We start from the raw sequence: 18,807 nt of genomic DNA, 5'->3' as shown, positions 1-18,807 counted from the left end.
CCCTCCCCGTCCCGACTCCTTGTGCGGCGGCAGCCGCTGGAGAAGCCGGAGGCTTGCTTGTCCCTAACTCTGTATTTTATTTTATTTTTTTTTCCCCTTTTCTCTGCAGGTGCTGGTGGAGGAACTTCAGCAGTACCAGGTCTGTGTGGGCTCTGATGAAGTCATCTCACTTGCTCTAGTCAAAAGTTCACAAGTCATTCAAGTTTCTTCCACTCTCCTGTCTCAACTTTTCCCCCCCAACACACACTGTTTTGGATGTATCCCTCCTTCCCCTTCAACCACTCACTTTTTTTTTTTTTTCCCCCCTTCCATTTAGTTGCTTCCTAAAAGATTGGATTGGCAAGGAAATGAGCATTATAGAAGTTACGAAGACTTGGTGAGACTTTTCTTTTTTTTTAAAAAACCCCACGTTTAATTAGGATGATAACGTTGCTGTTAGACCCTTTCCCTTTAAAAGCAGGCCCAAAGCTTTACCTTCCAGTTTCATTCCGGCTCTCTTAAGACATTGGCGTTATTTTGGAAAAGGCCTTTAATTTCTTTACGTTAGACTAACAAAAACACAAGTGGTGGTTTAAATTGAGGATATTGTTTACATAGCGGAGGCGGAGCTTGGCGGTGTGCATCGGGACATGTCACTGCCTACATGCGGGGGAGAACCAATCTGAAGCAGGGTTTCATGGCGGAGTCTGACGAGCGGGTTTGTTAGGCGCGTTTTGATTTGACGGTATTTATTTTCTGGTTGGCTTCCTTCATCAGTCCCTTTCAGCAGATTAGGAAATGAAATCGCTGTTCAGAAATCAAGGGTTGGCAGTTCTGGTGCCTATGAGTGTGCTCTTTATCTCTGGCTGCTCGCTGGTCGTAGCTTTGTTTCTAAATATTGGAAGGATGTGAGTGACCTCTCAACAGCCTGTACTTTATGCCTTCTGCGGCTCATGTTGTTTGCTCTAAATGTTTTAACTTCTGTCCGTTTCAGAATGGAAAGCTGTCTTTCTCTTGGTGTTTTACTTTACTGCTTCTTAAATGACAAAGTGTATTTGGCAGTTGGATCTGGTGAAGTGATGGCCTTGGCGGTGCCTCCCCCGTGCGGTTTTTATCTTGCTTTATTGTAGTTGATCTTATTTTCTTTAAACAGAAGTTTATTCTCGCTTCTCTCCCCCTGAGATTCAGGCATTCCAGGTTAATTGACTGACTTCTCCCTTACCCATCAGTTTGTGTTTTGTTATAGTGGAATCCCCTTGTCCCTCTTGTGTAACACTCGGAAGATCTCAGGATCCTATTTGCATGGAGAAGGAATGAAATTTTGTTTAAAACACTTTCTTAATTATGTAAGTGCTGCTTAAAATGATAAACTGGATCCCATTTCTTCTACTTGTCGCTGTGGTCAGTTGAGCAAATGAGGCTTTAATGCTTTAAGTCAGTAAAAAGTCTAGTCTTGTTAAACAGGAATACTTTCAAGCTTTGGCTTAAGTTTAGTTTAGTATTAAGTTTAAAAAGGATTGTTTGGGGGGTTTTTTGGTTGGTGGTTTTTTTTGTACCCCAGTTCTTCTTGCAAAAAGTGATGGTGTTGGGAGATGTCATGTGTAGATTCTTTTGACTTCAGTACAGTTGGTTTTTTAACTGTTACGATGCATATACAGTTGTCAGATTAATTCTTCGATGTGTGCTGCTTCTACCTCTTTTTCCTACACAATTTAAAAGAAATCTCTGCGCAGGGTAGTAGTATTTCAGAATATCCAAATTAATCTTTTGAAGGTTTTAGTTTCTGCTTTTGAGGGGCTTTGGGAAGCTCTCCTTGTCCTGCTGGTCTCACTCTGAATTTGGTGAGACCACAAATGCAATCACATGGTGCAATTATTTCTTTTCCTCTTTGTTCATCATAGAATCGGAGCAAGACTTTAAAATAGCCATTCCTTCCAAATACTGAGTAAAGCTACTTAAAAAGAAAATGAATTGCAAAGTTTTTGTATGCATGATTCTATCAGGGATTGCATTTGGAATATATACTTCCTGACAATGGCATACAAACAGTATAATGCTTGGCGTAAAGTATGCTGAGCTTTCTGTCTTGAATGTTGCGGCTGGTACTGCTCTATACCAATTCAAGGGGCAAAATTTATAAAGAAATGATGAAAAAGTGCGTTTTGTAATCTTTGGACTGCCAACTATATTTCTCATAGTCAGCCTTAAGCATCTGCTGAGCTGATTTGCTTGGATCTGTTTGGCTGTGTGGTAATGTTAACTCTCTTACTGATATTGCCACTTCCCTGCCCCCCTGGAATACAGCCTGTATCCCTGCGAGCTTTATACATTACTTGGATTTTTATTATTAAAACAACTATTAGGTCGTGGCTTAAATCGTGCGTTCCCAGTACTCAGTTTGCATTTGGGCAACTTTTTGTTGAACAGCTCTTAGATGACAGCATGTGGTATATTTTTATTTTTATTTTTTTATTATTCTCACTGTTCTGATGACAAGACCGGCCTTGTCAGGACTTTCCTAAGTTCAGTCAGTAGGCTGAGGGCATCGCATCGTCAGCAGGAGCTTGTTCTGCCTGTGTTCTGAGCTACCTGGGCAAGAGGCCACATACCTGTGTTGGCGTGGTCCTCGGCCTCTCCCGGAGGTGCTGGCTGGGGACGCTCTGGCTGCTGAAGTCGCAGTGTGGCTTCTGGGTCTAACTGGTTTTTACCTGGCCCGGTCAGAGAGCGGAGTAAGCATGGGGCTGTTTGTGCCTGCTGATTCAGACCTCCCCAATAGTTTAAATTTATGATTCTGATGGTTGGGTTGACTCAGGTCTATGTAAACTCTACATATTCAACTTCTGCGTTACTGTGATTGACTTTATAGTTAGGTAAGGATTTTTTTCATTGAAGTCCCAGAAAGAAGAAGAGGAAAAAATAACCAAAAACTGCACGCATGTGTTCTTGACTGAGACATCTAAGCGTCTGTGGGAGGGCATTTTTTTAGATTGTTAGATGTTGATAGTACGGGATCCTTCCTGAATGGACAAGTGACTGTTTTGATCCTTATGGTTTAAGGAGGGAGGGAAGTCTTACGCTATGTAGTACTTGTTCTTCAAGGAAACTATTTCCAGAGAGATTGTACTCGGTCGGTTTACTGATTGTAACAATTAGTTTGCAGTTTGCTGAACAAGTGCTAGTTGCATAAATTCTTGTGCTTGATTACAACAAAATTCTCTGTGATCTTGAGTTATGAGGATTTTATTTTTAATAAAAAGAATTGGGCAAATTGAGTGAAGACACTTATTGTAGGGTGCCATACATGTGAATATTGCAGGCTTTCAGTAGTAAAATACCGATATGCAGTAAGTAATTTTGCTGCAGTTATTTTTACTACAGCTGTCCCATTCTTGGAGAGCACTTGCTGAATTTACTAACTTAACAGAATTGGTTTTGTTGTGTAAGTTGAACTTCAGAATATTTAGACAATGTTTAAGATACCTGTGAATATTGATGCTTTTAGATTCATATGTTATGGATGTACCGTACATATTTTAAAAAGTTAAATTTCTATCAGGTGCTGTCCAACAAACATGTGGCTCCCGACCATTTGTTACAAATTTGCAAGCGTATTGGCCCGATACTGGATAAGGAGATACCACCCAGCATTTCGAGAGTGAATTCCTTACTTGGTGCAGGGAGACAGTCACTGTTGCGTACAGCAAAAGGTATGGTTTGTTTATTATTTGAAATGAGTATGATACATTTTCATAAGTGTATGGTGAAGTCTTTTGGAATGCTTAAAAGTGGTGAGCTTTCACCAAACTTCTTCTGTACTGTGTTTAATCAACCAAAGCACTGGCAATCCGTGTATTAAGGGTATAACTATATATTGATTGTCGTGAAGAGGAAGTTTTAAGTTGCATCGCAAGAATTATTGTTACTCTGAGTGCTGAAGCAGCTGAACATGGCCAGTTTTCAGTGTTACTGCAATATAATGAGTCGTTGGGACACAGGTACTTCTCCTCTAACATCTCCCAGCACTCCCAGTAGTATATTGGCCTGTGTTGGTTTTGAATGCGGTAGCGATTGTACTCTGTTCAGCGCAAATGCGAGACAGTAACACCAGTTTTCCAAAAGTTTTCTTGGTTAATGCAAATTGCATCAAAATTAATACTTGTGGGTTCCATACATATGCAGAAAGAAAGTCCTTGTTGGTGACTTAAACCAACACCACCTTGTTGGTGACTTAAAGGCAATGCATAAGCGCATATTTTATTTGATAGAGTAGACTTTAGCTTTAGACTTCACTCTTTGAATGTTTCTGGGATGGGGGGGTGTTCACATGTCTGTGTGAAGTTCTGTTGGGTAACTGAATGCTGTGATGTGGGACTGGTTTATGGGATACTGTTGTGTTTTCGGTTATCTGTCCTGACTGCTTTAGAGGGTGCACACTGAATGACAGTGACCGTTCTGTTCTGAAAATCGGGATTGCGATTATGTCAGCATGAGTGTGTCAAAATAACTGTCCTTGTGGGAATTTTTCTTTTAAGAATCGCAGAATTGTCAGGTTGGAAGGGACCACCTGAGATCATCTAGTTAAATAATTTCATACTGATAAATATTTATAATATTTATGAATAAATATTCATGAAAATGTTAAAAATCTTAAATGCTTTGTGCTGAGAATGAGTAGGAAAAATTCAGTTGAAAAGTTAGTTTTGTGTTACGTGAACTGCAGGGGCATCACCATTTAGGAGTAATTTCAGAATTTGGTCATTGGTTGTATTGGGGTTTTTCCCTATTCTGTTACTATAGTAAATGGATTTTTCTCTCTGATCCTACACTGTTCATGAGAAGTTTCGGGGCATTTGATGTTCCTGTGTTTTTTAGTTGTTTCAATACTGTGTTTGAGACCACCTGTAGATGCGTTCTTCACCGTGTTTTGGAACTGCAGCTCTCTTGGCATTTTTAACATATCCTTATGATGAACTTCAACCAATTGGTTTTAAAGATTGCAGGAACACTGTTTGGAAGGGCTCTGCATTTGCTGCTCTTCATAGAGGAAGACCTCCGGAAATGCCTGTGAACTATGGCACACCACCAAATCTTGGTAAGCTATTTTCAACAGTCACGGCTGCTGCTGTGAGCATACGATGTGTGTCTTGATACTGGCCTTGCTACGATGCTGAAAATTGCCTCTGGGGACTGGATCTGGAGGCTCACCTGGAAAACTTCATGTGACTTCACTGGAGTTATGTATTGGGTGCAGAGGTCTGCTCTCAGCACGAGGGAGACGGTAGCCTCTTTTTCTTTTATAAAACCCCTGTGTTAAGTAGATAACATACAGAAAATACAAGCTGTTCTCCTTTGGATGGAAGGACTCTTGTATGATTTAAGGTATACAAAGCCATGGGAAAATAAAGGTAACATTTAGCACTTCTTATTTAGAGACTGAAGTTTTGATTGGAGCAAGTTTAAAATACTCTCTTGGTTTTATACATAGAAAAAATTGCACATATTAAAAAAACCTAACTTAATGAAATCTGAAAGTCATTTCTAGTAAGTCCTTAAGTAATATATTAATGAAAGTTAAATAAAATCGTGGTTTAGAATAGACCGGTTTTGAACATCAGTATGTTCATTCTTTGATTTCTTTGTGTTCTAGTGGAAATACATCGAGCAAAACAATTAACTGGATATGCAAAGTTCAGTACTTCATTTCCAGGAAGTATGTATCAGCATGTCAAGATGCACAGACGGATTCTTGGCCATCTTTCTTCTGTATATTGTGTTGCATTCGACAGGACTGGACATAGAATATTTACTGTGAGTTGATGAAATAGATCTGAATCTGAATATAGTTCTGGAGGGATACAAGGAAGAGAACTTGGAAATGCATGTTATGCTAGAAGAGGCGGATATCGGGAGTGTTAAAATGTAGCTAATTAGCTGCATCGCCGTGCTTAAGTAGAACAGTTTGATGTAATTAAAGGTCAGAAGCATCTGAGAAATGTTGTACTTAATGTCTGGTCAGGTGTTGACATTGATGTAGGAGCTTTATTCAGTGATGTAGTTTGACATTAAGCATGTTCTGTGTTCTTTATGAAGTGGCAGAGAAGAGACTGCTTTTACAGAGCAGTACTTTCATTGGCCTGTACAATTTCTGTAAGGAATCCCCTCAAACTTATTCCAGACTTTTTGCATTATATGGTATCAATCTGTGGTGATTGCAGTGTAATCCTGAGCTGTAAGTGAACATTTTTGGTTTTTAATGTTGTTTATATGATTAATTGGGTAATTAATCTTTCAGATTAAATAGCATACATAGTTTTAAATTGAATTGTAATTTACAAACCTGTGGAAAAACATAGTTAGGTTCTATAAAGGAAACCTAAAACTTTTATTGTGAATGTCTTTGAAAATCCTTGCTGACCGTAATAAATATTTCTTTCTAGGGCTCAGATGACTGTTTGGTGAAGATTTGGTCAACTCATAATGGCAGGTTATTTGCCACATTACGAGGACATTCGGCAGAGATTTCCGATATGGCTGTTAATTATGAAAACACTATGATTGCAGCTGGAAGCTGTGATAAAATGATCAGAGTGTGGTGTCTGAGAACTTGTGCACCAGTTGCAGTCCTCCAAGGACACACAGGGTCCATTACCTCATTACAGGTATGTTGTTGGGGTTTTTTTAAAGTGTTTCTACATATTGAAGCACAAATAGTGTAGATGGATTGTAAGAAGCAGTCAGTCCACGAAACTCAAAGATAAGTTTCACTTAACAGCATGATATGGAAAGTGTGAAGGTATTTTAATCAAATAGTAGAAAACAAGAAATAATTTGGGCCAAAAAAAGATGCTGTTGGACCTGACTTGAAAAGTTAGGAGTCTGCTTTAGTAGTAGAATTTAGATTGATGGGACACCCTAGGATTAGCTAGCTAGCATATCGGTAAGAAATAACCGGTTTCCTTGGTTGCTTATTGAAATTGAGAAATGTAGTTACCTGGATGCTCTACACCAATAGAGCCTTCTATCTTTGTGTTATAACTTCTTGACAAGGAAGACTAGTCCCTCATTTTCTGTTAGTGGAGAAAAGCACTTTGTTGTTGCTGTTACTAGGGTAAGAACTAACTTGCCAAGTGTACATCTTTTTCGTGTGCAAGTGCAAGGAATTGCTGTTCTGTTTCCCATGAAGGCTGGCACCTGAATGGCAAATAACTTTCACTGTGCCTGTCACTGTAGTTTTCACATGACTGAAATTATTTCTCTGTGAGACAGCCTTTGGGAATATTTAAATCTGAACATTTAAATATTGATGTCAAAAATCAGTCAAAAGCACAGTACAAACCTGCTTTTTTTAACAACAAAAAAAAAGGAGGGAAAAAACCACTGAAATGTTCCTTGCCTCACTGAAATTCCTGAGTATTTAACTGAAGGTAATGACAGGAATCCTTCTTTGCTTCAAAAAGATCACTACCTGTAATATTTGAGCTGTTGGAACCAAAGAGAATTTCTGGGAAATACTGGGTCCTCCTATTGTCTGTTACGGGAGATGTGATATGCTGGTTTATGTGGACGGGTGTTCTGATCCAGTATGTGATTCTTACAACTTCTGTGACATGGGTATTTGTCTTAATCTCAAAAATAGAAGTTATTGCAAAAGTGAAAAAATATTTGGTGTGGTATGTTGTGTATTTCAGTTTGAAGGCATTGTGATACTTTATGTGCTATTGGTAGTCCTTTGAATTCAGTCTTGTTTTGGCCTTTGTAATTCCCTGTTTAACAGATAAACTAGTAGCTCATTATCCAGATTTGCTGTGTTTTCCGATGGGACAAACCCGCTTATGTTGAAGGGTGAAGAGTGGCTACCTGCCAGCTTGTGAAGTTCAGTACAAAACATAATTTTGCAGTTTTCTCAAAAATGCTGCCTCGAAGTAATCTTCGTATTTGCCGCCTATCTGTGGCATTCGTTGCATTTTTTGGTTTCTTTGTATTTTAATGGCAAAGCACTTATTCGTGGTGTTTCTTTTATTGTAGTACGGTGGATTTTTTTAAGTGTTCTTAATAATACTGTAATTGCAATATGTACAGTTTTTATGTCTGTTTCTGATGGTAATAGTAGTAATTGATGAAAAATTTAATCACTAATACTCTGCTTAATTATAGAATTTAAAAAGTAAGCCTATCTAGTGAAACTTCCTTCCATTTTCTTTTCCCAGTCTGCTCTGCTCATTACTTCATTCACTAAAAACTTTTTCAACAAATGATTGTAGTTAAGACTTCAAAAACAAAGCAGTGAATGAATTGGTTTTATATAATGCAATAATTGAAACATAGACCACAAATTTAGGAGACGTTATTTTGTAAATATTAAAAGTGACAGTTATCAACAAGTGCTTTAGCAGTTTTAGTTGAGAAATCCAGAGTAAATCAAGGTTTCACGTTAATGTTTTTAGAAGTTCATAAACAGTTTTTAAATATCTCTTTTCGTATGTGTCTGGTTTTGCTTTCTTCTCTTTAGTTTAGTCCAATGGTGAAAGGCTCCATGCGATACATGGTCTCTACTGGTGCAGATGGAACCGTTTGCTTTTGGCAATGGGATGCAGATTCCATGAAATTCAAGTATGTAAATGGGTTGCTGATTAGCTGTCTGCGATACTAGCTTGATTAAAATAAGCTGAGTGCTTGTAACTAGCTAAAAAAGATTGCTTTGTGATAATGTTGTTGAAATAATTATGATGTAATTACCTTAAAGCACCATCACTAACGATATGCTTTACAAATTTATGTTACCCCATTGTCCTGGGAGATTCATTGGGAAATATATGAACTTCTTACTACGCTAAAAAAGAAGTGTAGGACAACTGGAATTGTTGCAAACATAAGTGTGTTGGAACAGTATAATAAAGCTTTTTGTTTATGTTGAGATTTCAAAATTCTTGGAGTTTTTGGATGGCTCTTACAGAACTTGTGTGCAGAGTATGTTCAGGATAGTTTTTAAATATTCTAAATGTGATTGCTGTTTATTTTGAAAAAGAATTATTACTGGAAAGTAGAGATCTGAGATGATCAGTCTGTGTGAAGTATTGTGCCATATAATGGTCATTGGTATAAAATGATCAATTTTACATTAAAGCAGCTATTTTAAAAAAAAAAATTGGTACTTTAGAAAGCAGAAGGTTATTTTGCTTTTTAATTCCAACTTGTGATCTTAAGGTAGTAGAATTGCAGCAAAAACTATCAAAGGCATAGTTTCATCTGAGGAATGTTTTAGGGCTGTAAGTTATACAAGAAATGTTTAAACTGGATCCTTAATTATTCTAAAATTAATTTAGAGGACTGTATGAGATGTAACAATTGTTTCAACATTTTAAACATTGTTTAAATTAGTTTAAGCATGGGCTTAAATTGGTTTAAGCATTGGTAGGTCTCAGAGCACCATTCTTAGGATTTGAATCTCTGTACCGTGTGTCATACAAACATGAGCAGTATTCTTATACTGAAGGTCTCAACGTATCCTTTGATAGACAGAAAACACTTGAACAGATAAGTAGTAGAATAACGAGTGAAAACCTATAGTGCTTCTAAGTGGCACAGTTTGTTGGATTTCTCCTTAGTGTAGCTTTTAGCAGCTACTGTGAGATTATGGCCATGCCAGCTGGAAGAGTGTGAACATGACTTACAGAACAGGCAACCGGTCTTTTAAATCACCATGTGCAGAGTGTTGCAAAACTTTATTTACTTCTGTAAAAATGTATGATTTTGCACAGCGTTCTGCAGTAATGGTATTTGGTAGGCCTTATTTCATGTACTGTTGGTGGTTTGTAATGTGAGGGCAAGAGTTCAGTACTTTGTGGATTTGTTATGGAGGGGTTAAATCATACTTAGCAAAGGCTGAGAGAGAATAAACATTCTTTGGCGCGTCATGTTATCCTTGCTAGGTAATAGCATCTTGCAGAAAAAGTCGTAAGCTATGTGGGCTTCAAATATCATTTGTGTCTGTGTGTACTGTAATTTTGAAAAGTAAAAGTATTGCTCATCCTCCTGCACAGGATTTACAGATTTTACTGTATGTATTTAAGAAGTACTTGTTATGTAGATGTTTGAAAAACATACCTTAATGTTTTGAAATGTTGATAAAAGCCAAGTTTTGCATGATGTGTCCTGTTTCAAGCATTTTTTTTTTCTTTTTAAGCAATCGGCCAGTGAAATTCACAGAGAAACCTAGACCAGGGGTTCAGATGCTTTGCTGTTCATTCAGCGCAGGTAAGTCATGTACAGGTTGAGTTTAGCATTGTGATTTCTCTTCTTTCCTCATAAGTGGTTACTGTAATACTCTGGTTGTGACAGCTTTAAAATGTAAAAAACCAGCAGCTATGTAGTGAGTAATTGTATATATTTGTATTGTTAGCCTATGACATAATTAAATAATGTGACTTGCCTTAGCTAACAGTGAAAGACTATTGAACTAAGTAATACTATTTTCCTTTTGCCATTGGGGATTTTATGGAAGTAAAAGTCACCTAATGCTTTTTTTAACTTTTTATCTATCTTTATTGGACTTTATTTTTGTTTAATCCCTTAGTATAATGTCAGGGATTTGCAGAATTAGTTCTCTAAGATACCACGGTCAACAGCAGTGGAAGTGGTTACTGCCAATAGTAGGAGCTCCTGATTCTGTGCCAGTTGTGTGCACGGATAGTCATAAAGATCTCTTCTTTCTTAAGAACCCACAAATGTATCTATAAATGTGCTTCACTCCTGGCTTGTGGTTTTCTTTCATTCTAATTGTGGGTGACTTGTGGGAAGGCTTACTGGTGGCAGACAGCATGAACACTGGAAGAAATTTGGGAATTTCAGAAATAAAATACAAATCAACGTGTAGCTTGTTAGTGTCGTCAGGGTATAGCCCTGGGTTGTGTTTGGGTCTGGGCTTTCTTGAGGTTTTGTTTGGTGGGTGTTTTGTTTTGGTTTGGTTTTTGTAGCACTTCCAGGTGCCAAGAGGCAGATCTTAGAGTATTGCTGCCACCACAGCTAAATACTGGAGTACTTACACTGGTTTATTTACACTTCTGCCCAGTTTTGAAGCAATTCTTATGCCGCAAATGAGATGCATGCTACAGTGAAAGTGTCATCTAGATAACTCTGATGATGACGACCCATATCGCCCATAGTCGAAGGCTTCTGTGCACAATTAGTAGTGTTAGATGTTTCAGCGTTCCCCTAGTTACATGCTTTAAGACCTTTGTAGTACTGAGTATGACTATTTATTTTTACTACGGCTGAAAGGGCTTTCTGGGGCAAGAGGGGGATTTCCTTCCACATGTGTCTGTCAGTGGAAGAGCATGAAAAATTATTACACTCTTCAGATTAAATTTTTTTAAACTAGGCATCTGAGAAATGTTGGTGATCTGTTTTAATTTCTTACACAGTAGCTTAATTATTGCTTGATTTTTTTTTACAGGTGGTATGTTTTTAGCAACTGGAAGCACTGACCATGTCATCAGGATGTATTTTTTTGGCTCTGAAACACCTGAGAAAATAGCTGAATTGGAAAGTCATGCTGTAAGTAAGATTGATAAATGTAATAATTAGTCACTTCAAGCAGTATTGAAGTTGCAAGTTAATGTTGTTAGTGGGTTTGTAGCAATGTTCTTTTGTTAAATATTTTTGGATCTTATGCAGAATTTCAGCCAGTCATCTCAATGTGACTTGACGTTTTAAAGGCTGGAATGTAACAAAATGATATTTAGAATTGTGTCTTTTCAACTGGATGTCATACATTTCTCTAATTTTAAAGCGTATTGCTTCCCTCTGATGCATGTGTACCTAGCCACCCACATATTGTGTGCTCTGTACAGGAAGCAGATAGGCTGAGACTGTGGATTTCATTACTCACGTTATTTACCATTTGACACCTTTTGTGTTAAAACTTTAAATGGGATCGAGTTTCCAGAATTTTACATTTGTTCATCATGACATTTATTGCTGTCTTCAGTGACTCTGCAAGCTGCTTTATACTTCCTCAGTAGTAAGTCAGCTTGGTGGCTTCGTGTTGTTTCCCCATGTGCTTTATGTAATGTGTGCTGTCTGTCTTTACTTGCTTTCTTGGTATAACTTATATCTGTTAGGAAAAGAACTTCTGAGATAAAATACTCTGATTTTTTTTATTTGTGTGCTTTAGTCTAGTGGACTCTGTTTCTAAGGAATATAAGGGAAACTTGGCTTATGTTCACGTGCTGAAGGTTGAGTCATTTTTTTCAGCACTTGATCCACAAATTATCTGTAGTTCTACTGTAGAGAATTTAAATTTAGTTGAACCCTTAAAGCTTTTTCAAGGGCAGCTCTTAATATCTTCATTTTGTTTACCTTCATATGTTTCCTCTAATACTAAATCTGACTTTAACCATTTATGTTACAGTGATAAGTCTTGATCAATATGTATTTTGTATGTAGAGAAGACTTTCAGCTCTGAAGATAAGCTGATCTGAATGTGCTATCTACTTTTCCTGTAGTTTTTATTGTGATAAAAATGAATGACTAATTGTGTATTTTTTTAAGGAATGTGTAAGTAGGAGTGGGAACAAGAGATTCCTCTCAATTATAGTTGGGATATTGGAAATACATATTCAAATACAAGTTAATTGGCTGCCAGGTTCTTAACGGACAGTTATTTCATCTGTAAATCCTTCGTATTTAATTGGGATGGTTTTTTAAAACTTGCGTATTAAATGCATTAATGGTTAGTGAATTCTGGTAGGTATTTGTAGGACTTAGTTCACCTTGCAGTTAAAACTGTTAGAAATGATACAATGTGCAGTTTTTTCATTGTTTCAGATTTTACTAAGCTCAGATTTGTCAAAACTGTATTTCCTGTTTATAATTTCTAACAAACTGTACTTTTTCTTATAGGACAAAGTTGACAGCATTCAGTTTTCTAACAGTGGTGATAGGTATGTTGAAAAATGCTCTAATGTGAACAAACAATACATTATTTTGGAATTAAGAATGTATTATTGTTCTCACCTTGAGGTTTCCAGTAAGAAAATTCTATTTACTTAGAACTCAGAGGGGAAATGTGGACTAATCCAGGAGAGCATAGTTAAGTTTCAGCTGTCTGTCTTGGCTTTCTGTTAATCTTTGTTAGATGATGTGTTTGGACTGTGGCTGGGTTTTTATTTAGCTGGAGGAATGTTGCTACCTTTTAACATACCCCATATATTTGTGGCTTCATAAACCTCCTCCTCTCCTTCCTTACTTTTCAGTTTCAGGAAGTGTTGGATCAAAATAGGAAATGGGAAAATGCGATGCAGATGGTCTAAAATAAGTTTTAATCCTTTTAATTTTTTTCTTCTAGCCTACTAATATTTTTTTAGAGAAATGGATTTAACAGAATTTTCAGCTGATTTGGAGGACGGGGTGGGAAGTATTGTGTAAACTCCATTTGCCAAAATTCACCCATACTTTCAGTACAGAATGGAGTCAAAATGGCTCTTTGATTGGCCTATTGCTAATGAAGATGTGGATTTTAGCCTTCAGGGTAGACCTACATCTGCAACCATAAGTTGCAGTTTTGTTTTTATTGGATTTTTTCTCTCTTTTTGAAAGCCAAATAACTGTGACTAAGAATGCTAATAATTTACATCCAGTTTGGAAGTTGTAGTTGTCAACCTTTTAAATATGTTTTTCTGCAATTATGCTTGTCTTTGGGGCCATCGTGTTGCACGGGTCCGTCCATGTTGGCTGCCTGGATTACTTTTCAAGGCAGTACCACAAAAAAAAAAAAGGCAAAACTTCTGATCTTTTGCTTGGTGACAGTTTCTGTGGAAGATGTTTAAGATCTGTAATTATTATTAAAATGAATCATAGAAAATTAGAGCATAGTCATGATACACCTAGCATGCAGACTTTTTCTGTGGGAGGTACGTCAACTGTCTTTCTCAGGGTTGTGATTCATGGACTAGGGAGATTATCTTTGGATGTCTTGGAATGTTTCAGTTCCTCTCTTCAGGAATTTCCATTCTGCTGCATTGGTAGTTCGGCGGTTCATGAAATGGAAGCCTGAACTGCCGTGATTTACGCCTTGGTACCTTAAAGAAAACCACTGGTGGTCTTCTCTTTTCTGCACAGTTAGTGGGAACATCTCAGGTTTTGCTGTGCTGGTCTGTTCTTGCCTTGGTATCTGATACTCTACAATTTCAGAATGGATTACTTACAATACTTTAATGAAGTATTGTAATTGAGGAGGAATTGAGGATGAAGTGTGAATTGAGTTTAACTTTGGAATGTACTTCTCTGTTCTACCATGTTTTGAAAACTTTATTCCGTTTTTCGATTCAGAAAAACTCTCTTTCCTGGGCTTCTGGAAAGAAAGTTAATGGACAGGTAACTGTAAACAATTCGCTGGCACACAAATTGAAGATTTCACTTCTAGCAGTCTTTCATTGTAATGTTTTAAGTTGTGGTGGTGTGTAACTCTTGATGTACTTTAAAGCAAATTCTTTTGAAGATGAATTAACTATCTTTTAAAACTTCTTCAAGGTTCATAAGTGGCAGTAGAGATGGAACAGCTCGAATCTGGCGTTTTCAGCAAGCGGAATGGAGGAGTATTTTGTTGGATATGTCTGATCGATTACCAGGGTAGGTGAAGTGTTGTCTTTTTTCTTTTTTAATCTGTTGTGTAAAGTTAAAAAGTTTTTTGAAAAACTTATCAAGCACACTTGCTTACAGTCAAACTAGAGCAAGCTTTAGCAGTATTTTATGATTAAATGGTATGGTCTTTGGGGAGACGAAATGAGTGTTCTGGTGATGGTAATAACTTGCTAAATTTTAGTCTGTGCTTGAATAAATGCATAAATATTTATATAGCTTTCAAATGTACACTGTGCCAAATTTACTAGATTTCCTTTGTTAAGGAAAAAAGTTAACAGAAAGTGTGATAGATCTTCTCAATCTGGATTTCAGTCAGGGACCTGACGTGTCACAGGAGAAACATTTTTAGATTAGTAAAAATAAGGCAGATGATAACCTCTTTCTGGGAGAGGTCATGACACGTAATAGGTGGGTTTCATCAAGGACTGATCTTGCTGACTATTTTCATTGATTCTTTTGTACTTTTTAAAAGTGTATTAATGAAGTGTGCTGGTGGCACAGGGTTTGAACAGTGCCATTACAGATGAAGATCAGGATATCACATGGCACTGGTTAAACCTTGAAGGCTGGATGATTTACAGTAGTACAGAATGTGCAGTCAACTTTTGTTGACACCAAGCAGAAATGCATTTGTAGGTAACTAAATAAGGGAGGAGAACAAACAGAAAAAACAGAACTTGGGTATACTAGTTGATTGGAGGGTGATTACGAGCTCTTGTGATGCAACCATGACAGAGAAAAAAAAAGTGGTTTTTCTCAGACAGGAGGAGGTAGTATATTTGAGATTTGTCTGTGGCATCTTTCTGGATTAATATGTAGGACTGTAGTTATGTATAATTGAGAGAGAGTCTTTGTAAGAGAGGCTACAAGGTGACGTGGAATATTGATAATACTGTGTGAAGGTATGTTTCAAAGTAAGCATGTTCCTTCAGTTGACTAAGATGCTGAGGAGGAGTGCTACAGTATCCTGTAAATGTATTTTAGGGAGAGAAATGAGGAAATAGATTGAGGTTAATACAAAATATTATCTTTGATATGATTATGTTGGGAATCAGAAAAAAAAATGCATAATTTGTGTAGAGGTTAGCTTCTGAAACGGAGTTAGTTGGAAAGCTCTTGACTGTAAAAAGTCCAAATTTTTAAAGGAATCACGTTAGGGCTGTAATTGAAGAAGAGACAAGACACCATGAAAAAGGAAAGCCTTTTTGCCTTGTGTCTCAAATGGGAAAGAGGTTATCATGTCCTATGAAATAAGTATGCCAGAAATCCAGATTTGCTTTATAGTTGGTTGCTGCAAAAAGAATTAAGTTTATGGACAAAAGTTTCAAAACAAACTTAATTCTTAACTTCTCTTCCCTTGTCTGATTATTAACATGGGAGGAAAACAGGTTATTTTTCTGTATTTTGAGATCGAAATGGGCTAATTAAAAATACCTCATGCCTCTTCAACTCTTCAAAATAGTGACACACGTTCAGAAGAAGACAAATTTATGAAACCTAAAGTAACCATGATAGCTTGGAACCGAAACGATAACTATGTTGTTACGGCTGTGAATAATCATCTGCTCAAAGTTTGGAATTCCTATACAGGGCAATTGCTTCATGAGTTGGTGGTATGTAATTTTACTTGTTTTTTGAAGTAGATGGTCTTCCTAGAGTTGCAATGACATGTGCATGCTGAGTTCATAATTAGATCTAATTTGTCTTGAAAGCTCTATATGAATGACAAAGCAAGTGTAGTGTTTCTTGGATTGTTTTAACCAAAACTAGTTGCTTCCTCCTGCATTTGGACAATCCTTTCCTTAGCTGCTGTGTTGAACTTGCCTCTCTTGTGGAATAAATAGAAGTTTTTGTGCAGTAACATACTTGCCCATTGAATACTTCACTGTCCTTTGGCAAAAGCTCCGTATTTCTAGAGTTCTTGCTGGAATCTAGAAAATTACCAAATTTAGAATTACAAAGTCTTTCTGGCTGCCTAGGGTTTTGCCCTACTTAATGCTGCAGGTAGTGGTCCAGATAGATACGCTGTGGAATTTGTTAAAGTCCATATATTTTTGGAGGCAGCCTGTAGGGCTGTAATTTTCCAAAAGTCTGAGTGTAAGGAGAGGATAGATAGTACAGTGCTTTAGGCTCTACTGTCAATATCCTGTTGATGTGAATTTATGTCCTCTTGTTTGCACGTGATGTGCAATTTTAACTTCTAGGGGCATGCGGATGAAGTATTTGTCTTGGAGACCCATCCTTTTGATTCCAGGATAATGCTGTCTGCAGGTCATGATGGCAACGTCTTTATATGGGACATTACCAAAGGCACAAAAACAAAGCATTATTTTAACATGGTAAGACCATTTTTTAAACTCCATTTTTTTCTCAACACACAGCAGCGTGTTCACATACTAGTTTAAGGAACTGTCACCAATTTGCAGCTGGGTGTGAGGAATGTGAGGTATGAGGGAGCAGGGCAGGACTTTAATTTCAGCCCAGTCAATGTCTGAGCTCATCAGACTTCACCTGTTGATCAGGACTTCTCAGTCTGTGAGGTGGTGTGAATAGATGACACCAGGGTTTTTCCACTTTATTACTAAAGATCTCCTGGCACCTCACTCATAATAACAGTTTTCCTTAATTGAGATGAGGTGGCATCTAAAAGACTGAAAGGTCCTGTTTTAGACCATAATTTCAAGAGTCTTATGGACAAATATTTGTATTCTCAACTGTCTTAAAAATCGTAATATTAATACCATAAACATTAGTGGATTGATGCAGTTCTCAAGAGCTTCCGTAACATTCTCTCCATTTGACAGCTCATAATTAACTCTTTAAGTCTCAGTGAAAATAACCTATTTTAAATTATGATCCAATGTTGGTGTTAATTTTGTAATGTATTTTTTTTTTTCTGGTTACAGCCAATAGCAAAGTGATTTTTATTTCTTTCTTTAGCTTTAAGATTCGCTGTACTTTTCTTGAAAGTTGTTTAACAAAATCAGTATATATTAGCTGCAGGTTATTTTTAAGCAGTATACTAACAGCTAAAAAGCCTCAAAAAGCTTTTCTCTTTTTTTTTTTTTTTCCCCCCCCCCCTCCTTGAGTGCATCTTTTAAAACTATATGATTCAGGACTTAAATTCACATGTCAAGGGGAAAAGAAATAAACTGAAGTAATGAGATTATTTGTGCTTTAATTGAAATATTTAAGAGGTGCGTGACTGCTTTTGATAAAGTAATGAATTTTTGATGCTGTATTGTTTCTTGCTCAAAAAAAAATTGGTCAAATAGTCTTGAGTTTCTTTCCTTTGATCTAGATTGAAGGCCAAGGACATGGTGCTGTTTTTGACTGTAAATTTTCACCAGATGGGCAGCATTTTGCATGTACAGATTCTCATGGACATCTATTGATATTTGGGTTTGGCTGTAGCAAGCCTTATGAAAAGGTAAGTTCAGCTTTTTATTTAGAACTGTTTATCCAAGCTTGTAACTGAAATTAGATTAGTTACATTCGTTGCTCTAAAACATCATATGTAAAAACAAGTTTTGTATGGATACAGGATCTAAATAGAATGGGTTCCTTGATGTCTGTGAGTTCTCTTGTACATATGGTCCTGGCACACAGAAACAACCAGTGTCTTAACATTCCCTAGAGAGCAGCTCCCAAGAACTTTTCTGGAATACATTTTCGTCTTCCAGCCAGCTAGTTTGAATGTTAATTGTTCAACCTCAAAATTATTTTTATTTCTAATTTCTAAAAACAGCTTAATGTTTAAAGATTGAAAAGTGTCACAAAATTTGTTGCGCTACTGCCTAATTAACAAAAAGACAGACTGTTTATATGTTAAGAATAATTTCCTGGTTTATTTCAATTATTAGAACTTGCAGTTCTTTAGGCGCTTCCTTATTCAAACCCAAATTCACCGTAGTAGTTTGATTAAAATAAGCAAAAGGAAATACTCATCCAACACTGTGGATTTTGAAATATTAGAAAAATGTGCATGGGATAAATGTTTTGCTTTTTTTGAGTCTATCAACTTGTTTCCTTTTTGTTTTGATAAATGCATGTGTTTCTGTTTTTTCAAAATAGCTCTCAAAAGTGCTTTTCTGGCCTATGCTTTTCTTCACTTCCCCTTAATTTTTTTAAAGTTGCAATGGTAATTCCATGTTTTTGTCATTTTAAAGAATTTTTTTCTTCTCTTGC

The 18,807-nt window shown here is 36.9% G+C and overlaps 1 protein-coding gene across 1 annotated transcript in view; it reads left to right on the top strand.

Annotated features, from left to right (window-relative positions):
* Positions 1 to 112: 112 nt before the first annotated feature.
* BRWD1 (bromodomain and WD repeat domain containing 1) overlaps positions 113 to 18,807 on the top strand; it is a gene marked incomplete at its 3' end in the record, with an annotated part of 48,440 nt that continues 29,745 nt past the window's right edge. Inside the window, exons 1-14 of the mRNA XM_009697203.1 lie at positions 113 to 139; positions 317 to 376; positions 3,536 to 3,686; positions 4,973 to 5,071; positions 5,627 to 5,787; positions 6,417 to 6,638; positions 8,489 to 8,589; positions 10,163 to 10,233; positions 11,432 to 11,532; positions 12,880 to 12,920; positions 14,509 to 14,607; positions 16,082 to 16,232; positions 16,824 to 16,958; positions 17,921 to 18,049. Coding sequence (XP_009695505.1) covers positions 5,038 to 5,071; positions 5,627 to 5,787; positions 6,417 to 6,638; positions 8,489 to 8,589; positions 10,163 to 10,233; positions 11,432 to 11,532; positions 12,880 to 12,920; positions 14,509 to 14,607; positions 16,082 to 16,232; positions 16,824 to 16,958; positions 17,921 to 18,049 — 1,245 coding nt within the window. The remainder of the gene's footprint in view (positions 140 to 316; positions 377 to 3,535; positions 3,687 to 4,972; positions 5,072 to 5,626; positions 5,788 to 6,416; positions 6,639 to 8,488; positions 8,590 to 10,162; positions 10,234 to 11,431; positions 11,533 to 12,879; positions 12,921 to 14,508; positions 14,608 to 16,081; positions 16,233 to 16,823; positions 16,959 to 17,920; positions 18,050 to 18,807) is intronic.

Source organism: Cariama cristata, unplaced genomic scaffold (genome assembly GCF_000690535.1).
Source record: "Cariama cristata isolate BGI_N322 unplaced genomic scaffold, ASM69053v1 scaffold43413, whole genome shotgun sequence".
NCBI lineage: Eukaryota > Metazoa > Chordata > Aves > Cariamiformes > Cariamidae > Cariama > Cariama cristata.
The sequence above is the reverse complement of the archived record's forward strand: the minus strand, read 5'-3'. Positions and strand labels throughout refer to the sequence as shown.